The sequence below is a fragment of the Protomyctophum parallelum genome, assembly GCF_964188405.1.
Source record: "Protomyctophum parallelum genome assembly, chromosome: 3".
Lineage (NCBI taxonomy): Eukaryota > Metazoa > Chordata > Actinopteri > Myctophiformes > Myctophidae > Protomyctophum > Protomyctophum parallelum.
Genome location: NC_139698.1, coordinates 36165536 through 36183575, shown reverse-complemented (window position 1 = coordinate 36183575; position 18040 = coordinate 36165536). Strand labels below are relative to the sequence as shown.

Genomic DNA, 18040 nt, shown 5'->3' with positions numbered 1-18040 from the left:
GGCCCATCTGGAGACAGCATAGTAAGACACATTACTGAAATAGTGAAGATCGCTGACACAGATCTCTCACTTCCTTTGCTTACTGCTTGCTCCAGTCTTTCACTCTTTGAGTCTTTACAGTATGCACTCAATCAGTCACTCAGTCAGTCCGCCACAAACGCTGGGGCCACCTCTTCATCACCAAACTACACTACCGTGCCAAGATCCTGTCAAGTGCTGGGATAGATTAGACAGAGACAGACAGGGAGAGAATGTCAGAGAGAGAGAGAGCAAGAGCAGGAATGATAAAGTAGGGAATAATAGATGTGGGAGAAGGGGAGGAGGGAAGCTGGCAAGGAGAGAAAGGGACATATAAAAGACTGAGGGACACGGAGAGGATGAAACGGTTAAGTAGGGAAAGACAGAGATGGCACAGAAAGAAAAACGGATAGGAAATAATGAGAGGAAAATAAGTGTGGGTGTAAGTGAGATGGGGTGAGAAAGAGAGAGAGAGCTCAGTGATGGTGTGATTGGAGGGCTTATAGAAGATGTAATTGTCCTGAGCCAAGGATTAGTTGGAGCATAGCCTGGGGATATGCACCTGTGAATGGAATGGGCCTCCACTCGGCTATTCGATACACAAACATTTCAGAGTTTTATGTGAGTTTTATACGTTACAGTTAAGTATACAGTTATTACATTATCATCTGAGTAATTTTTCATGTGTTACCTAAACTGTAAGTAAGTAGCCTTGGGAACCGATGGTTCCCAAGGATACATGATACATGAGGAGCCCATTTCCTGTTTCTGTAGCATGAGGCAGCTTGATGTACAAGTACACCCCCTGGCCTGGACATGACGCTAGTATGTTGCAGTGACTTACTGTATCCCCAAGCCAACCCTTAATTCAGAGTGCCAAGCAGGGAGGCACTGGGTACTATTTGCATTGTCTTTGGTATGCCTTGGCCGGGGATTAAACCCTGACCACCCAGTATCAGGGTGGACATTATCTAACCACAAGGCCACTGAGCTAGCTAAACTGTATCCCCACAAATGAAACTGCATTCTTGAGGTTGCTCAGAGGGCTCTCTTGTCATTTGACAATTGAGAGAATTCAGTACATTCCCATTTGATAAATGCAGATCGCCGTAATGTGGGAGCTTGGAGAGCGCATGCTCTAGCTTGGACAAAACATGTCTCGTTTGTCCGAGCATGCTATTGTTCCAAAATGAACTTGAGGTATGGAGACATAGCACAGCTTGACACTGTGGCTAACACAATTCTCGTTTGTAAATTCTAAAACAATGATATGCTCTGCCACACTGATGAGACTGCATTGATTCTACAGAAGACCGTCAGAGTGGATTTACAAGCTCACCAATAGATAGATAGCCAGAGAGAGGGAGAGATCCCTTCTTACTTGGGGCGGCTGTGGCTCAGGAGGTAGAGCAGGTCGTCCAATGATCCCTGGGTCGGCGGTTCGAATCCAGGCTCCTCCTGTCTGGCTGTCCACATGTCAAAGTGTCCTTGGGCAAGACACTGAACCCTACATTGCCTCCAGTGAGTTTTTGGTGTGGGAAGTGAGGACGCTGGCGTCGACTGTTCGCCACTTCACCTCCCAATTTATGAATGAATGAACCATTGTAAAGCACTTTGAGCATTTGGAAAAGCGCTATAAAAATGCAATTCATTATTATTATTACTTAATCTCTACTCCTTTTGGGGCGATGCATGTCCTTTGAAGATTACGTCATATGGCAGACGGTATTCGATTTGTAATGCTTGTTCAGAGCGTTTATCATCTAAATTGTTTGCCAGCCAAGTCTATGGACACTAAATGACGACGTAAGACGTCATGTGGGCCATATAAATTCAGTGGGCGGCTGGGCGGCGGCGCCCCTCACTTCACCTGTGTGATTTGAAGTACTATACACAGGTTTAATGTTTGTCTTTAGTTCAATGTTTGTTTTGTATTTGACAATGAAGGGAAACGTCATATTGTCTCTTTATTGTTAATGGCGTTTAATGTTTGTGTTGCCACCGTTTGTTTTACATCTCCATTACATCACCTAATCAACAGTTAGACTTTAATATATTAGCGCCCCTCACTTCACACGTGTGTGATTTTTAAACTATACTAATCTCGGTAGCAGTAATCAAAAATCCTGATTATTATTATTTTTTTTTTCCTGCAGACCTGCATATGGAGGAAAGTACTGTGATGGCTCCTCCAGGTCCTACAAGCTGTGTAACACAGAGGACTGTCCGTCCAACGCCATAGACTACAGAGCCCAGCAGTGTGCAGAGTTCAACAGCAAACAGTTCAGAGGATGGTACTACAACTGGAGGCCTTACACTAGAGTGGACGGTAAGGACCACCTCTTCCTGTCTTTGGAAAGTATCACTAATCCATTCTTTTCATATGACGAGAAGATGCGATGTAGAACTTGCGGTCCCAGCAAGCTCATCAGTGTGGATATTTAATCCAGTCTCTCTCCTCCCAGATCAAGACTTGTGTAAGCTGTATTGCTTTGCTGAAGGCTATGATTTCTTCTTTGCCCTGGCCAGCAAAGTCAAAGATGGAACGCTGTGCTCCCAGGACAGCTCAAACGTCTGCATTGACGGCCTGTGTGAGGTAATGAAATATGTATAGGTGATGACAACGTAATGTCAAATTAATTAAGTTGCGGATTGATTTGAAAGCTTCTTTAGTCTGGTGGCCGTCGAGTTGAAATGAGCTTCCTGTATCACTTGTATATATTCTTTAAACATGTTCTGTTCAACAGAGAGTTGGGTGCGACCGTGTGCTAGGCTCCACTGCAGTGCCAGATGCATGTGGTGTGTGTAAGGGAGACAACTCCACGTGCAAGGTCTTCAAGGGACAGTACACCAAACAACATTATACAAACCGTAGGTCATATTCTCCAAGTTGTTCCGTTCTGTTGTTGATCATGTTCTTTCCCCTTTGATTATTTGTTCATTTTCAAGGCAGTTTCTGTAAACCTTTTTAGTTTTGTGTGTGTACAAACTGCAATTCTTTCTCTTGTTAAATTGCTTTGCATCAGGGACTTTCGTGTGGCCAGTCTATGACGTCAGTCATCTATGACATCTAAGATGTATGACGCCATATTTGGACACAGTTTCAGCCCAACCCCACTTCGATTATAAAATGAAAGTTAAATATACAAAAAGTATAAAACATATGTGAATAATATTCAGGGGTTTTCTTGGTCTACTGGTCTACTTGGTCTACTTTGGCGCTGATGGGCCCAGTAGCTACAGAGAGACAGACACACACACACACACAGACAGACAGACCCTCCTCTGGGCGGCTCACCCCTTATAGTGCCATCCATGTTGTTAAACATGTTAGTCAACTGGAGTTCCCCAGGTCTCTATTCTAGGCCTCCTCCTGTTTTCTCTTCACACGTTCGCTGAAAATAGTCGATTGTAGATCAGCTATTTTTGCCGGATGTTCACCCCCAAATAGGGATGCTACACATTCCTCCATTTTCAAGTGGTTAATCAATAAAGGGTACATTTCAGCTGGCTTGATCTGTATTTCATTGCTGTCCATATTTTAACCTTTTGTGGGTTTTTTTTTGTCAATTAATGTCCTATTTCAGAGTTGTTGTGTGGACATAATAAAAAAGTCCCCCCCCCATTCTGTGTTTCCTATAACTGTAGGTCTGAAAAAAAGCCCGCTAGCATTTATTGAAAAATTAGGATCTAATGCACGCCAGCATTTTTCCCAGTTGAGCTCTTATTTTGAAATGGCTTTAATTGACTTAGATGTACAGCAATGGCGCGGAGGGTGTTAACATTGTTAACAATGGTAATGACATAGTAAAATGTTGAAAATTAGTGGAATTCCCCTTTAAGTAACAATTTTGGACGTATGAGGTTTCCACCCGACAGAGACGATTTGTTTTGTGTCTTTGTACGCAGAGTATTATGGAGTGGTGACCATTCCAGCCGGTGCTCGGAGCATCCGTGTGGTGGAGCTCAACACCTCCAGCTCCTACCTCGCCATAAGGGACACCCAGAGACGCTACTACCTCAACGGCCGCTGGACGGTGGACTGGCCTGGCAGACACCCCATCGCCGGAGCTCTGTTTGAATACAAGAGGCCGTACAACAGACCAGAGAGCCTCACCTCGACTGGCCCCACCAACGAAACGCTGGTCATAGAGGTACAGTGTATATGGAGCCCGTAGTCACACAAAGGGACTTCAGGAGTCGTTTACATTTTGTTGTCAAGGATCTATTCATACTCTTCCTGTTCTCTCCATTGTAGATTTTGCTGCAGGGCTGGAACCCTGGTGTGCGCTGGGAATACACTCTGAAAAAGACCCACATCAAGCACAATTATTCTTGGGCCATCATACGCTCCCAGTGCTCAGCAACATGTGCTGGAGGTAACTACATGTACCCTATAGCATCATGTTTCGGCATCATCAATCATCATAATCATTAAAGGACAACAACATTCTCAAATTAAAATCAAGAGATGGTGAACATAACATTTCATAAGAGTCCAGTATTTCTCCTTGACTGAGGAGACTATAGGAAAATCGGATCGAACACAACATTAATTTAATAAAACATTCGTTAAAACAAAAACACTCCAGACAGTGTTGTTTTGACCCACCGATGTTGGTTTCCCACCACCAATGGAAGAAGCCTGCCAGTAGATCAGTGGTCCACTCTGTCCCTCTGTGATCTATAATGAGGCTCTTAGTTGCAGGTTAAATGGACTGACCAGAGGGAAGCGTCCCCATCATTACAGAGGGGACATTACTAGCACTTTTGTCCTTCTTATCCAACTAGAGACCTGCTATTACACACACGCACGCACGCACGCACGCACGCACGCCGCACACGCACGCACACACACACACACACACACACACACACACACACACACACACACACACACACACACACACACACACACACACACACACACACACACACACACACACACACACGCACACACACACACACACACACACACACACACACACAAAGAGAGAGACTGCTATTAGACCCTTGTAATGACCTGGGTGTAACCTGGGGTGCATAGTACTGCATACAAAGGTTTGAGGTTGGTACAAACTGTGTGTGTGTGTGTGTGTGTGCGTGCGTGCGTGCGTGCGTGCGTGCGTGCGTGCGTGCGTGCGTGCACACGCGCGTGCATGTGTGTGTGTGTGCGCACTCCCGTGCGTGTGTAGGGGTTACATGTGAACGTGTTCATGTGTCTTTCTTTGCATTCATGCGTACATGTGTGTACGGTATCTATGAGTGCCCGTCTGCCTGCATTGGTGTGTGTGTTTAGCTGTGAACAAAGCCCTCAGTGTGGAGTGCTCACAGAGTGACCCTGCAGGTTAAAGTTCCCCACCCCAGTCTATTTAGGTTTACCTCGACCACCTCCATCATTGGCTCCTGATTGTAGTCCCTAATGGTTCAAGGGTCATTTGCTTTATTAAAGAGTGTGACTAAATAGCTAGAAAACAGTGTTGTGGGCCTGATATTTGCAAAACTGACCTTGCCTAAGGCCAAATACCAACCTCGGATTCAAGTTTCACATATTCAGGTCTGACAAATGATTGTTATTTTATTATTATCTTTTTTTTTCAAACATCCATTTAACACTCCAGAATAACTTTCCAACACTGTGTGCTGCCACAAATGACAGAGACAGTCACAGTAGTACACGAATATAGCATATTATACCAAGTGTATACGACACATGAAAGCATATGCAAAGCATTTCCTAGCATTACGTATGACTTCATGCTGTTGATATGCTGTAGTGAAACCAGGTGCCTCACATTTATATTTGCAGCCGGCTTTATGTGACTGTGAATGTCTCCTCATGCAGGCCAGATGAACACCAAGTCAGCATGCTACAAAGATATGAGGGTCCAGGTGAATACCTCCTACTGCAATCCCAGATCCAGACCGGCTACTGGACTGATGCCCTGCCACACCCAGCCTTGTCCTGCCAGGTTAGTTATTGACAGTTTTCTGAAAAAGCTATGTTTCTACATCAGTCGCTCTTCGATTTTTCAAAAATAGCAGACCTACAAGCTCGTAGCGCGCCACTCGGTGGCGCACTATGAGTTTGTAGATCTGCTATTTTTCAATAGCTAAAGCGTAACATAATGCTAACACCAAAAGGGGTTCCCGCCCAAAATGGGTTAATAAGATATCATAGATAATATCAGAGTCAGAAACACTGTTCATGATTAGATATATGCTGTTATTATAAATGATGTGGTAAATATACCTCAAGACTCTCCCTAAAATAATTTAGTAGTTAATGTATATCAATATAATACAGAGGTGTCTTACGATCTGTTGCCTCGTTGACCTCTTTTGGCTTGAGCAATTGAAGCCTTGGAGGGTATGTAGGGTTTGGGCCGGGCAGGTCACAGAATAATAAGAAATGTGGAACAATGCAAATCATAGCATTCTTACGACCTGAACATATGTATTAGCCACTTCAAGATTTCCCCCGACGATCGATCAAGTGAAATTCTGTAGCTGCAAAACATAAAAAGTGAAGTGAAAGAGTGATGCAGGCATTCCTTCATTTGTAGAAATCACAAGTCACAGATTGAGACCATCTGATTTAAGTCCTCCATGCTGTGCCAGAGATTATCTCCTCATCATCTCATAGCAACAGTGTTTTGTTTGGCTGTGGGCCTGGTGCCTAGTAGGTCTCTCTCACTCTCTCAATCTCGCTCTCATATTATTTCCCTTTCTCTTTACTGCTCTATATCGTCTCTGTCGGTTGGGTGGATACCTTTTATGTCCAAAACGCAAATAGCTCAAATCATGTCACATCGCAAGCTTGTAGATCGGCTATTTTTGCTACTTTTGTGTGACACTTTAGTATCAGGAAGTAGGGCATTAATATACGAAAAGAAAAACATGAAAAGTTGAATGATGGTTATGGAGATACGAGGTTTCTCCCCGTCTCCCATTTATTGCCTTCTTCACTGCAAACTCAGCAGGTTTGGTTTTGACTTCTCTCTCTTGCCCCACCCTCTCCAATGCCCCCCCCGGACCTCTGTATCTCACTATTCAAACCACCTGCTGCTTCTTTCTACGTGTTATTGCCCTACAAAACCCACACATCTGTGGTGTCACTGTTTGACATTCAGGATGTCAAAAGCAACTGTTTATTGGTTGAGTCAACCTCTGTGAGCCTCCCACACGATCTGATTTTAATGTAGCTACGCAGGCCGTGATGCCCCAGAAGCACCTGTTATGGAAGGATAGCGCTCCTCTCGCGTCACGTAAAGTTCATTTATAGTTTGGTGGAAGGATGTGGCACAAAACAGAAATATGCACGCGTCTGCACTCTCTTCTGAGTTCAATTAACGCTGAGGATTTTACTGTGTGATGACTTCAACCTTAGACGTTTCCATGTGAAAGGAATGGGTAACTTCTGTGTTGACCGTAGTATGGTTCTCATTCAGCCCTGGATCCACGTCGAACACATTTTAAATCACACTCTTTCTAACACTGTGGATGCCCGCAAAAAGACAAGCCAGACCCATTTGGGGTTTTGGACTTGCGCTGTGCAAAACTATGTAAGTGTGGGTGCGGGACGGGTGGCCACAAGGTTGCATGAGGTCACTGCTGTCACCTTGAGTGGTATGATAAACAGTGTGTCTCTGCGATATGATGATACCAAAGACAGACAGAGAGAGAGAGAGAGAGAGAGAGAGAGAGAAAGAGACATCCATGGTTCTGGTGTTGGTCCAGGGTGTGTCTCTGTGGGATCTTGGCTCAGCTCTGCTGAGTTCAGTCACCGCCAGAAGCCCTGACAGACTGGGCCAGGTCGGACGGTGTCGAGGCCGAGGCACAGACTGAAGGACCAGCCAGTGTTAGCTGGTGATCATAGGGAGTGGTCCACTCACTGACAGTCAGGCCATGTGTCACACTCACACACACACACACACACACATACACACACGCATGCACGCACGCAGGCATGCACACGCGCGCACACGCACGCACATGCACACATGCACACACGCGCACGTGGTCGTGGATACATGGATACACGTTTGGGAGTGATTCCTCCTCCTTGTCTCTGCTGCTCTGGACAGTGTCACAAATGGTAAAACCCTGAACAGGAACATTCATAAATGGAGGACAATTTTAGGTCAAGATTAATGAGGGAGTTGTCCTCTGCTCTGTATGTCTGTTTTTCTTTTTATTTACATTCATTATTTCACCAGGTATAACTATATATATGTATAGTATAAATATATGCTGTATAAATATAGCAGTTTTTGGAATTTCACACGATTTAACACACGATTGTGTGTTAAAATACATTCATACTGACAATGATTTCAACATTGTAACTGATTATGACTTTGATGATGGTGTTGAGCTACAGACTCCATCTTAGCCCATATAGAACTTGACGTATAGCACTTGCCCTAGCCTCGACGACCTTACAGGCGTAATTATATGCAAAGGCTCAACTTATGTAACTTGGATAGCATTCTATGTAGACATATGACTCTATAGTGTATACGCATAGTTTCATTATAGATATTCCACTGTTAGGTTCTTAGCTTATGTATGATTCTTGATGGCTATTTTTATATATTATCTGATGTATTACCATGTTTTGTTGAGAGAGAGAGAGAGAGAGAGAGAGAGAGAGAGAGAGAGATGGCAGCACATATACTTCATTGTACGCCAAATAGGGAAAATAGCCGATCTACAAGCTGACCATGTGTCACATTGCGATTCAGTGTGAGCTAGTAGATCAGCTATTTTCAACAAATCCTATCCTAATATAAATGCACCACGTCTCTGTGTGTACGTGATTTCGTACGTCCACATAACTCGAGAACCGTTCGCCCCACGACTTCAAATTTGACACGCGCGTTCCACACCACCACAGGGAGTACCCGGTGTCCAGTCCGTCGGATCGCCGGTTGTCCAGAACCAGCACAAAAGCCCCTCCAGGCCAGCTCCATATATGGAGCTGGCCTGTTCTGACATCACAATGATGTTCTGACATCTGCATATAGAGTCCATAGTTGGGCATGCCTGACAAATAACTACATATATGTGCATAAAAGGGACACAAACATAATAACTGGGTGGGGCATTCATTTCCAACTTTCATCGTTCCAAGTAGGTCAGTGCCCAACAGGCACCGCTCTAGTATATTCAAATTTGCTAATGGGAGGGCCAGCTGACAGGTGGGCGGACCTCTGACGTCACTCTGACTCAGCCATAATCATATTGGAGTTCTCAATGTGTCGTCTTGTAAACAAGTGTAATGCCTTATCATGGTGTCGTCCACAGTAACAGTTTTTGTATTTAGTTACTACTACTTTCGGGTACTTTCGTTTGAAATGTACCAAATGAATTAATCAATCAGTCTACATTTCCCAAAAGGACATGTATATATTTATTTCAGTCTGACCAGTAGCAGGGATAAAAGCCTATCCCCATCGGTGATCAAAATGAATGGCCAATGGGGGGATAGTCCAAGTCCAACTTGTATCTAACTTTAGCCAAATGTATGCTTCGTCGCACAATGAAATAGCAGACCTGACCTACCAAGCTCATAATGTGATTATGTGACGCATCCATGACTCAATGTCAGTCGGTTATTTTCGATGCATAACACTGTCTATTAATCAGGCTTTATATATCTTCTTTCAGCTAACAACAACAAAGTGCAGAGTCCAACTATCCAAATGTATTCCCTTGTCTGCCTGATTTGATTAACATCAGCCATATCTTTATGATAAGAATTTGTGACAAAAATGCAGCATATCTAGAGAGACCCTCGCTATGCGTGTCTGAAACAGCTGCCGGTGTCAGGTCTTCTGAGTACATTTAATGTATCCCTTTCAGGCTAATGAGTATGCGGAGTAATGGTCTCCAGGGCACCAGCACTGTTTTGGGATTGTTCAGTTGTACGTTGATTGTCTCTGCTCTGTGTGTTTATTTATTGATGTAAGAAAGGTTGTTGTGGAGATGACTGGAATGGTGTGCAATGGGATGAGGGAAGGAATTTAGTAATGAGACCCTAACATCCACGTTCAATTTGAGCCTCAATTTGAGCCTCAATTCCGAGAATAAGGCGCCTTAAGATCGCACTTGTAATGGTGGTGGACGGCGGGGAATCATTTAATTGGCAGACCACATGCGAGCCGAGCGTTGCCTAGCGACGGGGATGCTGCTAGACGGTGGATATCAGCTGTTCGACCATTCTGAACCAATATAAAAACACGTCTAAAGACATTCTTGGCAACGAGAAAAAGAATGAGTTAAGTTGATTTGGAATCTGATTCAGATAAGCAGTTAGGAATTAGGGAAGCGTCTTTCTCAGAGACACTTTGACATATACAGGTATGCACTGGGCAAGATGAGGGTCAAACCAGTGACCTTCTGATTCCCAGACAGCCTCTCTATCTACTCAGTCAGCTACAACCACCACCCCATTAGGAACTTTTCAGTACGTGCGAGAGTTGAAAGAAAGGGGGTAACAGAGGAGACTGGGGTGCTGGAGGGATGCAACAAAAAAAGCTCAAATGGCAGGTAGACATAGGTATATGTAGGTATAAATACCTCAGTGATTGGCAGGAGGGGAGGAGATAAGGGAGTCGTTGTTAAGCATCAGGTGAGATTGATATCAGATGAGCATTTGAGAACATCTGTGAGAGCTACAACTGCAGTATTAAAACTGGGAACACTGTTTGTAACATAGTCTCGTGTAGCCAGACAACTATTCCACAATCTCCGAATGCTAGAGCTGCCATTTCCGTTCACAAAATATATTTAAAAATATCTTTAGAGCTTATTTTTGTATTTCCTTTTCTGCTAAGCAACAAGCTATATATGCTTAGATAGTTTTCTATTTATATTAAGATAAATGTGCGTGACTGTAAAGACGAAACGGAAGTGGCGAGGAGGCTCCACTTCCGCTCTATAGTTTACTCATGACAGCTCTTCCGTTGGCCCAGACTGTATGATGGAGCATTTGGAAATTGCTCTGGTAACGTGAGACAACATAATGTGACAGAAGGGCTATGTGAGAGGCATACATAATAGCATTTATTTTTCTCCTTTTTTCTTTCAATTTTTATCCCACGATTTTGCAATCGTTTTTTTTCCACCCAGTGTCAATTATCTAATGTAATCCTGGGCGCTACACTCTGCCAACCTGGGGGGCCGCAGACTGACCTCATGTTTACTGCTATGCATGAGGGGTCCAAGCTGCTTCTTTCACCTGACAGGGGAGAGTTTCCCCGGCAGGACGTAGCGCGTGGAAGGAACACGTTATTTCAACCAGTTCCTTCCCTCTCCATCAGGCGCCCCAGCTGGCCAGGGGGAGGTAGTTTAGAGATCAGATTACTGCATGTTTTTTGTGAGGGTACCTACCCTAGGGGACATGCAAACTCCACACAGAATTGCCCTTTTCGCCAACCCCGCCTCGGGTATGGGCACTGGTGAGAGAACACGCCCACAGTGTCCCCAGCGGGAATCGAACCCAGGACCTTCTAGCTGTGAGGCGACAGCACTACCGACTGTGCCACCGTGCCACCTTTTTTCTCCTTTTTTCTTATGACAAAATTACTAAGTACCATGTCAGATGGGGTGCATAACATTTCACGACGGCTACCACTAGTACTGCTGCAGAATAGATGCACAATTGTACACGGGGGGCTAACAACTGTCAACAATGTATGTCTCAGAAGAAATAACACTAGCATTTATCAAGAGGCCCGGGGCAGCTGCTGTAGAGGCGTCAATTCCTCTGTGCCTCTATTCTGAGTATTCCCATGCAGGTACACTCTTAGCAATGGTCTAGAATATCAGCCAGATTCTTGCTAATGAAATGGACACTGCTGACAAGTTGTCTTGATTTATGAGCAGAGAGTGGCTTAGTTGAAATAATGACCTCATCTTCACTATGATTGTGTATTTTTTTTTAAGATGACGATGTTGTTCAGTCCCCAATTCTGATCATGTTCCCCTGCATGTTTAGGCCTGTTTGGTTATCTTGGGATGGAGTCAAACTGTGGAAGATGGATTGCAAAATCTGTCAGAAATCCATGGGTGTTGACTGGACAATCAACAAGGTTCTCCTAGTTCCTGAACAAGACATTGCTGATATTACACACAGCAGGTTTAATAGTCCCTGGACATCAGCACATCTAACTGTTTTCACTTATGCCTGATTTACTGTATACTCAGATGTGCATCATGTCATGCATCAAACATAGTCAATCTACAAACTCACAATGTGTTGTAGCGTGAAGCAATTGTGAGCTTGCAGATCGGCTAATCTCAATGTGCGACACCGCCTCACAACTAAGTATAAACGAGGCCTTGTCTTAGTCCAAGTCACTCTCTGTGAGAGCTTCAGTTAAATGCCTGAAAAGCAGTGTAATGTAATGTAATCATGAGGGGATTGCCTCACTCTTTTAAGAAGTGCTGAAAGGCTAGGTGGCACAGTTTATGTAGTGCTGGCATTGTGTGCTTTTTGAGCCTTACTTTCATATTGTTGATGTCCAGAAGAGTAACGGCTATGCATATGCAAGAGCACATACACAGCATATGCACACAGAACTTCAATAACATGTTGTAGGCAAAGACCCTGGTATGATTGGCTGTTGTCGGACGGATGGACACATGCACGCACGCACGCACGCACGCACGCACGCACGCACGCACGCCCTCCCATCAGGTAGAACAGGCAGTTGCCTAGGGCATCATGAGGGGAGGGGGGGCATCCACCAAGCAAAAAAACCAAACACAGTGCTTTAGAACACAAGGGGGCCATGGTCATTTTTCAAGGGGACATCACAAAAAATGTTGCTGCACGCACGCACACACCCACATGGGCATACATTACATACACACACAGCCAGTCTTGAAGACAAAGCAGGGAAGGAGAAGAAGGGTGCTGGTGTCGGGTTACCATGTAGGGAAAATTGGGAAATACTCATCCCTCCTTCTCCCCCTGGGACAATGTCCTGTCACCTGTGTCCCTACCCCACCCCACCCTATGAACGTTTCAGTCAAAAGACCAAAACTTTAAACACAAAACCCTTATGACTGACACACATAATGAAGAAGATGTATTTTCACACTCTCCCTCTCTCCCTGTGCTCTCGTTTTGTCTGGGGAATCTCCCTCCTCTCACTCTTCCCTGATTCCAACTGTGTTGCCATCGCTGTCTTCCCAACATCTGCTTAAGCCATTCCTTAAGCTTTGATACATTGTTCAAGGCTGAATGAATCTGGTCAGAAACGTTCAGTGGCTCGGACACTCTCAGATAAAAACAAAATGCCATCAATTCAGGCCTGACGTCAAAATTAAAAAACAAAAGTTTTCTAAATCATTTTCTAAATCAATTTTCTGAAAGATTTGAGGCACATTTTAACGATTTCTCAAAAATAGCAGACCTACAAGTTCATAGCGTGCCACTCAGTGGCGCGCTATGAGCTTGTAGATCTGCTATTTTTCAATTGCTAAATTATAACATAATGTTTAAAACACCAAAAGGGTTTCCCGCCCAAAATGGGTTAATGTCTGGATTTTGTAGGGTCAGGGCCCAGGGGTCAGGGGTCAGGGCTAACATTAGGGACAGCGTTGTAGTGTGTATAGTAAAAATCACACCCGTGTGAAGTGAGGGGCACTCGATCTTATCATCCTACCGTAAAATAGACACTTTGTCTATTTGCTCAGACACTATGACGTTAAATATAACAATGGAATTTAATGTTTGTTTAAGACTAAATGTGTGCACGGTAACTAATAGCTGGATGTAGGCGGGGATAGCGCCCCTCAAAAATGGGGGGGAAAGACAGAAAAGAAGAAAAGGCATATTGGAAACATTTCAAACCATCACCATTTCTCTATCCTTCCAAAGTGACCCCTAATTTCTCCAGCCTTGACTAGACAGCATTTTGTGTCCTCATTATTATCACATTTAAATCTCCCATCTCCACTTGATCCTTGTTTTACTGTAATTTACAAATCACCTTGTCACCCAAAGAAAATGTGTTCTGACCCTGGGGCCAAACCACACTTCTCAGAAATGCATGGGAGAATCAACCATTTGGGTTTATGAAGTCTAAGTAGGGCATTGATGATAATAAATGACGACTGAAATAATGGTTTCCCGAACAAGCAACCATTTATCTCATGTTTTATGGTAACCACCAGCTAGTCAACAGGGCAGACAGTGAACATATTAAGTTGCTCAATTTCCTCTGCAGAATAGTAAAAGTAAGTCATTGCCCTGGTAATTCCCTTTTTCCCAGTTTGTATCCTGTGCGTATGTACGTCTCTGTTTTGGAGCAGGTAGCATAGGAAACCCCTGCATGATGTCACCACAGAATCCTCTGCCTTTCACTTGACACAAATTGGCGTCAGTGTTCAAAAAGTAAAAAGAAAAACAATCACATCACACAAACAGACAGAAATATACAGAGCGTCTGGCAATCAGTCATTTAACGGACACAAGTTTGGCTGCTGCTCTTTTCACTTCACCCCCTAGGCTTTTTCAGCACAGCACTGCTTAATGCTAGTTACAGAGTATCTATTGTGAAACACCAAAGCACTATTTTTGACAGAAGGCTTCAACTAGGAAGCTTCAACTGAAAATTGTGGTTTACAATTGTTTGGTTTTAAAGAAAGAAAGAAAGGCACCCTGAATAGTTCTAACTAAATTAGTCAATTATGCCTTTTTGGAAATACGATTATGCCAAATAAACAAATAACTAAATGTGTGAATTCAATTTATGTATTATGTTATATTCATAGAGGACATTTTAATTAGCCTCCTATTGGTATAGTGAATGTTTTTGCTCGATAATCGAGGTCCGTTGAGACTTCCATCTCCGCTTTCCCTTGTAACCTCGTCCTCTTCGTGTTATGAATCCATTAAGCAATGGAGAGTGTGTTAGCAGGAAACTCTTGCTCACAATGTTTATGCCAACAAACACAACAATCCCAGCATTATCTCGAGATTTACAACAAGCATTATATTGCCAGTAGTCTTGGTGACTGTTTCATTTCCATAGGACAGATGGATAGAAAGAACACTGTCAGCACTTAACTGCTCTCTCATCAAATTAGTAGAGCTTTCTTTCAGCTCTCTTTCTTTTCCTTTCTTTTGTCTTTTTTCATTCCATTCTTTCTGTCTGTCTGTCTTTCTTTCTTTCTTTCTTTCTTTCTTTCTTTCTTTCTTTCTTTCTTTCGCACCCACTTCTTCACATCACAGATTACTTCCACGGGCACACCCACTCACCCACCCACCCACTTACCTATACACATTGCACGCACGCACGCACACACGCACGCGCACGCACACACACACACACACACACACACACACACACACACACACACACACACACACACACACACACACACACACACAACACACACACACACACACACACACACACACACACACACACACACACACACACACACACGTATATGTGAAGGAAGTACAATTACAATTACATTCAGATGCTCACTAACAGATACAGTACATCCTAACCGTAACTGTAACCTTATGAAGAAACAGCAGTAAAATCAAATTGGGGACACCGGTTTTGTCCCCCAATTAGACATGCATCGCAATGTTATACATCAAACCAGATGTATTGTACCAAATTTGACCCAAAATGTGGCTTATTTCAGAAACACACAAAGAGACCCCACGCACTCAGACCTACACATACAGACATGCACATGCGTCCATGCTCGTGCATTAGTGCACATTAGTGTGCATGTGCTCCCATGCACGCACGCACGCACGCACGCACGCACTCACGCACGCACGCACGCACGCACGCACGCACGCACGCACGCACGCACGCACGCACGCACACACACACACACACACACACACACACACACACACACACACACACACACACACACACACAGTGAATTGAGCCTCCAGCCCTTTATGGTTAGAGGTTTAAAGCCATTTTATACTCGGCTGTGTTCCCACAACTCTCTGAGGACCCTGTTCCCATCTCTGCGTGTCTCTCTCTCTCTCTCTCTCTCTCTCTCCCTCTATATCTCTCTCTCTATCTCTTTCTATCTCTCCGTCTACACACACACACACATGCACACACACACACACACACACACACACACACACACACACACACACACACACACACACACGCACACACACACACACACACACACAGACACACACACACACACAGTCACATACAGACACAGACACGCGCACACACGCACACACACACACACACACACACACACACACACACACAGTCAAACAAACACACACACACACGCACGCACACACACACACACACACACGCACGCACGCACGCACGCACGCACGCACGCACGCACACACACACATCACACACACACACACACACACACACACACACACACACACACACACACACACACACACACACACACACACACACACACACACACACACACACACACCACCACCACTACCCTAATAAGTTCATGAATTTACAGTTAGGCGGTCCAGCAGTTGTATAGCGGTTGTAAAATCATCTCTCCGCTGTTTACACATCATTGTCTTAATGTCTTATCTATGTCATTATTCACAACTGGAGCTGTTTAGGAAGTGTGCGTGTGCGTCTGTGCGTGCGGGCGTGCATGCGAGCGTGCGTGTGTGTGCGTGTGTCATTGGAAAGCGGCGATGTGAAACTATGGATTGCTGCTGTTAACTTTTCTGTTTAATGCATCATGCATAGTGACTTTAATGCATCATGCATAGTGACTTTAATGCATCATGCATAGTGCGTCTTTGTTTTTGTGACTGATTATATTACTCCGAGGGCCTTTATTAAACATGAATCTACTTCCTATGTCCTGAACTGAATTGACCTTTTTAGTAATGTAGCTGTAGCATCATTCTGCTAAATTGTTGCATTCAACCAACAGAGTTTGTTGTAATATTTGTTGAATGCCATCTCTTGACTAGATCTAGATCCTAGATCATTAAAGCATTCATAAACCGCCAAAGGGAGTGCTAATCTAGAACAAGTATGTGCTTTTGTTTTAGAATTGTACATCCACTTATCCACAATTAAACCATGCATTGACATTAAATGTGCAGTGAAAGTAAATTTATCCACTTGTACCCTCCCCCAGAGTTAAATTAAGACTAGATCATTGGTTCCCAAACACTGGATCGTGCATGGGTTGATTTGTGGGTCGCAGACACATTTCAATGGGTCCCTTTATTTTTTGTTTCTTACATTTTGTTTTGAATTATTATTATTTCTTAAGAAAAATCTAAGAAATTCCATAAATTAGAAAACAAATGTTTAAGTAGTAGTAGCCGATCTACAGTACAAGCTCGTAACGTGACAACGGTGACATAAAGCGCCGACGTGTCTAACTTGAGCTAAAACGTCTGGGAAGTTGTAACCACTGCTCTAGATTATACAGTTTGTGATGAGTTATTCTAAAGGTGCATTCTCATTGTGGACAGTCAATCAGTCAGTCGGTCTGTCGGTCGGTCGGTCAGTCTTCAGGAGTCAGTGTCATTCTGAGGTCTCTGGTCTACAGTTATCTGCTTTTGCTGTCTCTGCAATTACGTCCATGCAGTTGGACTGAAGACACATTACAACATGGAAATAGGTGTCTGCTGCCCACTCAGATTTAGAGGATGATATCATTCTCTATCACCGATGCGCGTGGATGCACGCGGTGAGACAGAACACGCACACACGCACTGGTCAGAGGTTATTTAATGCCCCGACTATAGAGCTTCTCGGTTATCCAGACAGCACTGCAGTCACACAGTGCCACAGAGGCTATCAGATACCCACAGGCTATCTGATCTCCTGTCTACACAGCAAAATGTGGAGTTTTCATTGAACTGAGAGAGTGTAAATATGGACCCTTAGGTCCCTCTTTAGACAGCTAGCACTCCAGAGAGCGTATGTTTGGTCATACTCCAACGATACTTATAGTCAACAGCCAAGGCAAAGATCACAAGGCAGGTCTATAATTT

The 18040-nt window shown here is 44.0% G+C and overlaps 1 protein-coding gene across 1 annotated transcript in view; it reads left to right on the top strand.

The window, feature by feature from the left end:
- adamts16 (ADAM metallopeptidase with thrombospondin type 1 motif, 16) overlaps nt 1–18040 on the top strand; it is a 66639-nt gene that overhangs the window by 38535 nt on the left and 10064 nt on the right. The window contains exons 13-18 of the mRNA XM_083760765.1: nt 2175–2347; nt 2484–2614; nt 2766–2889; nt 3928–4172; nt 4277–4397; nt 5864–5990. Of these exons, the coding sequence (XP_083616891.1) occupies nt 2175–2347; nt 2484–2614; nt 2766–2889; nt 3928–4172; nt 4277–4397; nt 5864–5990 (921 nt within the window). The remainder of the gene's footprint in view (nt 1–2174; nt 2348–2483; nt 2615–2765; nt 2890–3927; nt 4173–4276; nt 4398–5863; nt 5991–18040) is intronic.